General features: G+C 46.8%; 1 protein-coding gene across 1 annotated transcript; it reads left to right on the forward strand.

Moving 5' to 3' along the window:
- Window positions 1-2,115: 2,115 nt before the first annotated feature.
- Window positions 2,116-6,034, forward strand: SMIM23 (small integral membrane protein 23). The gene is made up of 4 exons (XM_019635946.1): window positions 2,116-2,205; window positions 5,285-5,336; window positions 5,518-5,585; window positions 5,822-6,034. The coding sequence occupies exons 1-4, from the start codon at window positions 2,116-2,118 to the stop codon at window positions 6,032-6,034; spliced, it is 423 nt and encodes a 140-aa protein (XP_019491491.1).
- The last annotated feature ends 434 nt before the right edge of the window (window positions 6,035-6,468 follow it).

Consider the following 6,468-nt stretch of genomic DNA (forward strand, 5'->3'; position numbering starts at 1 on the left):
AGAAGCATAGAGTGAAGACACACACAGTAAAGGTGTCAATTATCCCCAAAGTGGTCTCTAGATTTAATGCAATTCCTATCAAAATCCCAGCCAGTTTTTTGTAGACATAGACAATCTTATTCTCAAGTTTGGAAAGGAAAATGGAAAGGAATTGGCCCTAGAAGTACCAAAACTGCCTTGGCAAAGAACAAAGTGGAAGCAGTCACTCCACACAATATTAAGGGTTACTGTCCAGCTACAATAACCAAGACAGTGTGCATGGATAAATACGGAGATTAATGAAAGAGAACCGAGTGCTCAGAAATAGACCCACACAAACGCATTCAGTTTGACAAAGGTGCAAAAGCAACTCAAAAGAGGAAGGAGAGTGTTTTCAACAAATGCTATTGGAGCCACTGGACATCCACAGGCAAAAAAATATGACCCTGATCCAAACCTCACACCTTATACAAAAATTAACTCCAAACAGATCATGGACTGGATGAAGCATAAAACTACAAAACTTTTTAAAAATAGGAGAAAAGATTTTCTAGGGCTAGGCAGAATTCTTAGATGTGACATACACCACACACACACACACACACACACACACACACACACACACACCACAATTTATAAAAGAAAATTTAATAACTTGGATCTCATCAAAATTAAAAACTTTTTCTTTACAAAACTCCATGTGAAGAGGATGAAGAGACAAGCTACAGACTGAGGGGAAATATTTACAAACCATATATCCCAAAAAGGGTATATAAAGGTCCCCCAAACTCAACTGTAAAAAAAAAAATCCAGCTAGAAAATGGGCAGAAGACATAAACAGACATTTCACTGAAGACGCAGATGGCAAAAAGCACGTGAAAAGACATCCGACATCATTAGCTACCAGGGAAACACAAATTAAAACCACAACGAGATAGCACTATACACCCACCAAAATGTCCACAGTAAAAACTAATGAAAACACCAAACGCTGTTGAAGATGAGAAGAAACCAAATCACTCATATATTGCTGATGGGAATGTCAAATGGTACAGCCATTCTGGAAAACAGTTTGACAGTTTCTCACAAAACTATCATGCGATTACCATACAATGCCCTCTTAGGCATCCCAGAGAAATGAAAACTTAGGTTCGCACAAAATCCGCATGAGAATGTCCATATCCACTTTAATCTGTTAGAGCCCCAAACTGGAAACAGCCGAAGTCCTTCAGTGAGTGAATGGTTAAACAAACTGTGGTACATCTGTGCCGTGGAATGCTATGCAGCAATGAAGAGGAATGAATTACTAATGCATGCAACAATTTGGAAGGATCTCCAGCGAACTCTGCTAAGTACAAAAGAGCCAATCTCCAAAGGTCAGATACTATGTGATCCCATTGATACGAGACTTTAGAGAAGATAACATTGTATAAATGGAGACCAGGTGAGTGGTTGCCAGGAGTTAGGCAGAGGGTGGAGGGAGGTGGCCGGCATCCCAGGGGAACACAAGGACCCCCCAGTATTGGAATTCTTCTGTATCTTGACTGTAGTGGTGGATATACAGGCCTAGTTATGTGACAACAATTATTTAGAATTAAATATATATATATGCAAATGAGTACAACAGGAACTCTGAATAAGGTTGATAGATTGTATCAATGGCAATACCCTGGTAGTGACATTGTACTAAGGGGATATGCCCGTGGGGCAAAGTAAATAAAGGGCACAGGGTCTCCTATATTTCTTCTTGCTACCAATGTGAATCTACAATTATATCAATACAAATTTCAATTGAAAATGGCTTTTATTGTCTTGTATTTTAAAACTCACATTTTATTAAAAACTTGAAAATATAGAAGGAAAAGATCGAAAAATCATCATCTGAAATATAATCTTCTGATGCATTTTTCCTGGTGTTTGTTTTACATTTATCTGAAAAAAAAAATGTGAGAGACAGGGCTAAAAACAGGGTGGTGACAAGGTGGGGGCCTCACTGTGCCCCACCTTCTGTGACATCAGAGCTCATTGCTTGAGGGGTGCCTGGTGACCACAGGACGGTGTGTGTATGTGTGGGGGTGCCCATCTGTCTTTCAGGTGGGGGTACCTTGTTTCCCCCAGGCAGCCTGACCTGAGGCCATGGTGATCCACCAGGTGGGCAGCAGGGGGCGAGTGGCAGCCGAGCTATCTGAACAGAGAAGGGGCAGCCGCTGTGAAGACAAGAAGCAGGTGAGGCCAGGGCAGGTGCAGGCTGCTTCCCTCCTACCTGGGCGCCCTCTGCCACCCCAGACTCACTGGAAGGCCCTCAAAGTCAGGAATAGGCCTTCAGCCCAACTCTCCCTGGAGCCTGTGCTGGAGGAACACGCCACGGGGGGCAGGTGCTTCTTCCCAAAGCCATTACTGTCACTCTTATTTCGTCCCCAGCACTGCCAGCAGAGGGTGGAGGTTTTGTTTAGTTTCCTGCTATAGCCCTAGTGCTTAGAATGGTGCTTGGTGTATAATAAGTACTGAATGAATGAATGAATGAATGAATGAGTGAATGAATGAATGAACTCAAATAAATTGGGTAACATGCCCAAATTGGAGAGCTCTTGGAGCATCTGTATTGAGGGCTAAAATTCAAACCTCACCTGGGATTTCTGTCAAAATGGACAAAATGCACCTGCTGTGCAGAGCCTGGTGCTTCCAGCCCAGCCCAGAGTCTGTCTCATGACTTTTTACCACATTCCCGAGAGGCAGCTGTTATCGACCTCATTCACAGATGGGTACATTGAGGCTCAAAAAGACAAAAAGGCCACACAGCCAGGACATGCTGGGATTTGAAACCAGGTCCATCTGATTCCGGAAACCTCAGCAAGGTCACCCTGGGCTCCACTGCCTCCCAGGTGGAGAAGTGAGAGAGGACTGGAGAAGAAAGCTGGGAAGGCCAGCTGGGGCTCGCACACTGTGGAAGGGATGGGGTTTTATTCTGAGTTTAAGAAGAGGCCATCGAAGGATGTTAAGCAGAGCCATGGATGACTGATCTATATACGTTTTCAAAAGATTTGTTCACATGCGTCAAGACTTCCTTCATGCTGGACCTCACAGCAGGACGGGGGCCTGGACGGGCTCCCATGATGCTGCCGCTTTTCCTAAAAAGTGGTCCACGAATACCAGACCCTAGGAATGCTCCTTTTAAAAAATCACAAACAGAATTCTGTAATTTGGGGAACACTGATATCCCCAACCCCTCTTGGAGGTTTACACGGCTTGATGACACAATGAAGGCTCTGAGAAGTCCTGCAGCAAGGACATTCACTGAACTTCGTTTAGCATGGCACTGCCCAAATCGAGTCAAGCGCAGAGTCCCACTCCTCCTTTATGAAAGCTCTTGCAGTGTCTTTCGAAATCCACTTTGCAGGTAAAGACACTCAGGCTAGAGGGAAGAAATGATTTGGCTCAGGCCCCAAGACAGGGCAAAGAGAAAGACTGAACCCTAAACCAGTCACTGTTCCCTGCTTTGCCTCCACAGAGCACAAAATGGAAATCTAGAAGCAAGCAGGCTGGTGAAAAAAAAAAATCAACCTGTAAAGCACATTGCCAGGGGGGTGGGTTAAAGAAACAGAAGAGCCGTCAGACCACAAAATACTGATCAGCCGTTACAAAGAATTAGACTGCTCGATGTGTCTCACACAAAAAGACTCCCAGGGGATATCGCTACAAAACGGCGCCCTGGTCTTAAATGCGCAGGGCAATGGTTTTCACATTGGGTGTACAGACCGGGCATTCACCACCCAGGTCAAGCTACAGAACATGCTGGTACCCCAGATGGCTCCAGGCCCCCTCCCAGCCAGCGCTCCACCCATAACCATGATTCTGATTTCTATCATCATAGATGAGTTGTGTATGTTCTCGAATTTCATGGGAATGAAATCAAACAGTGTGCACCTTTGCGTCTGGCTTCTTTCACTCATCAGTGTGTCTGAAAGTCCCAGCCATGTTGCAGCCATGTAATTTATTTTTGGTTTTGAAGTTAATAATAAGACTATAGCTGCCAGTATATATAAAGAAAACTATCTGGGGGAGAGGCAAATTATGCCAATCTTTTATCTCCTTTGTTGTGGTAGCAGGTCCAAATCTTGGGTACGTAAGAAATATATGATTTCAAGTCAAATTAAATCTGGCTCCGTCTACATCTGGTGAGTTTGGGGAAAATTCAATGTCAGTCAATACTGTGTCTGCCTTAATCCTCTGCCCATTTTTTTTCCCTGCCCCTGACACTGTCACCGACTCAACTCAGACGGGCTGTTGACAGCAGGTGTGCCTGAATCCCCTGTGCCAAGGCCTGCCCAGGCACACCATGCAGCCACCGGGAGTGGGCGCCAGGCCCCTCCCAGGCTCAGGGCCCCCCTCTCTTCTCCCACCTCTCTAAAAGGCACTCACCTTTATCCCCTCCAGATCCTGGCCTGACCCAAATGCCAGGGAGCCACGTTGTCTTCACGCAGCCCCTTGGCTCCCTCCTGCATCAAAACCCCATGAGGCTGAGGGTGTGATGGAAATCATGGCAACTAGAGTTAATAATACCCTATATTTTTGTATATTTGGGAGTTGCTAAGAGAGCAGAAACAACCTAAAAGTCCATCAACAGGTAAAGCGATGAATTGCGCTATATTCATACACTATAGTACAATAACGTCGAACACAAAAACTGGAGACGTCTCAGAAGCGTTATGTTGAGCAAAAGCAGCCAGTCACCAGAGAGTATATACTAGGTGGTTCTACACACATGAAGTTCAAGAACAGGCAACACTGTTCCGGAGAGACAGAAAGCAGATGGGCGGCTCCCTCAGGAGGGAGCTGACTGCTAAAGGGCACAGGGAGCTTTCTAGAATGATGGAAATGTTCTATAGCTTCATTGGAGCGGTAGTCCACAGGTATAGGCATTTGTCAAAACTCATCAAACGGTACAGTGGAAATGTGTGCATTTTATTTATGTAAAACGTGCCATGATAAAATTGATTCCTTTTAAAGATCCTTTGACAAAAATGTAAAAGAACCAAGAAATGAGTACAGAGGTGGGCCCTTCATTCCCAGGAGGGCTAAGGAGGGAACACACCCATGAGATGTCAGTGCGTTCCCATGTGATCCATCTCTGCAGCGTTTGGGGGCTCTGCAGTAAGCATATGTGACTTAGATCACTAGAAGAGAGTGAAGCTGTAAAAATGCCCCGATCGCTGCCCCGTGCCCAGCCCTCCGAGGGAAGCAGTGCCCGGCTGCCCTCCAGCAATTCACCTCCTCCTCCTCCTCCTCCTCCTCCTCTCGCCCCCAGACGCTGTTGGTGTTGCTCGTCTTGGTGCTGTACGTGGGCACAGGGATATCCGGTGAGCGTTCTGGGATCTGAGCGGTTGGAGTGAGGAGGGGAACTCTGGAAAGGGCTGCGTGCTGAGGGGGCCTCCGGGGCTTGCCTTTTCCTACCACCCTTCATCCCGGCGTGGTGACCAGCCATGTTTATTTCACCACCATTCATGCCTTTACCCAGAGGTGTGTTGGTGCCCGTTTCAGGAAGAAGTTGGGAGGTGTCAGAAAGGATCAGGGAATGTAACCACCCCCAGAATCCTGTGGCTTCCCAGGTAAGATACCCAGAAAGAAGCTGAGGGGATGCCAAGCGTGGCTTGACATCTGGGCAGGTCATGGGTGAGCTGGGTCTTGAAGGATAAGTAGGAGCTGGCCAGGCGGAGAAGGTGGGGAACGGCATTCCAAGCAGAAGGAACAGGATGTGCGAAGGCCCAGGGAACTTTCTGATACCGGTGGCAATGGGGTCCCACGTGAAAAAGCTCAAAATGCAGCTTTGGTGTCTGCCTTTCAGGGGTTTGAATACCACACCAAGGATCCCGCAGATGAGCCGATAAAGGTCATCAGGAACTGGCTGAAGGACAACTTGCACGTTTTCTTGGAGAAGCTAGAGACAGAGGTGCGAGAGCTGGAGCAGCTGGTACAGAACCTGGAGGACTGGCTAGACACCCTTCTGGGAGAGGGGCACGCCGAGGACCCCTGCTTCATCTTCAAAATTCACTTATGAGGGGCTGGGGCTGGGACCCGGGGAGGAGGCCAAGGGGAAAGGGGAAAGAAAGGCTTGCCGGGGGTTCTCCTCTTAAGTAGGGCTGAGCTGTGACACTTGAAGTTCAAGGCAGGCAAGAAAATAAAAGAGCTGGGACACTAAGAATGCTGTTGGTGCCGCTGCTGGGTCATGAACACAGAAACGCATCCATTCATATATTACATTGCAAATGCTTACATATTTTATATCACATATAAAATACGTTTATAAATATTTTTATGAAATGGATATAAAAACTGGGGGATCCATGAAACAAGAGTAATTGAAGCCTAGATCCTTGAGGAATGGAACCGCCCCCGAGGCTAGAGCGGAGGAGTTAGTGCCCTGAAAACTCTCAGACACCACCCGAGGCCCCCACGCGGGGCCGAACAGGGACAGCCCATGCTGGCGTGGAC

This window comes from Hipposideros armiger, unplaced genomic scaffold (genome assembly GCF_001890085.2).
Source record: "Hipposideros armiger isolate ML-2016 unplaced genomic scaffold, ASM189008v1 scaffold_25, whole genome shotgun sequence".
NCBI classification, from domain to species: Eukaryota; Metazoa; Chordata; class Mammalia; order Chiroptera; family Hipposideridae; genus Hipposideros; species Hipposideros armiger.

Bases quoted from the DNA above. Each gene is read 5' to 3' on its own strand.
- SMIM23 (XM_019635946.1), top strand. From the start codon at position 2,116: ATGGTGATCCACCAGGTGGGCAGCAGGGGGCGAGTGGCAGCCGAGCTA. The intron at 5,337-5,517 runs GTGAGCGTTCTG...TGCCCGTTTCAG, and splicing joins CGTGGGCACAGGGATATCCG to GAAGAAGTTGGGAGGTGTCA. The intron at 5,586-5,821 runs GTAAGATACCCA...TCTGCCTTTCAG, and splicing joins AGAATCCTGTGGCTTCCCAG to GGGTTTGAATACCACACCAA.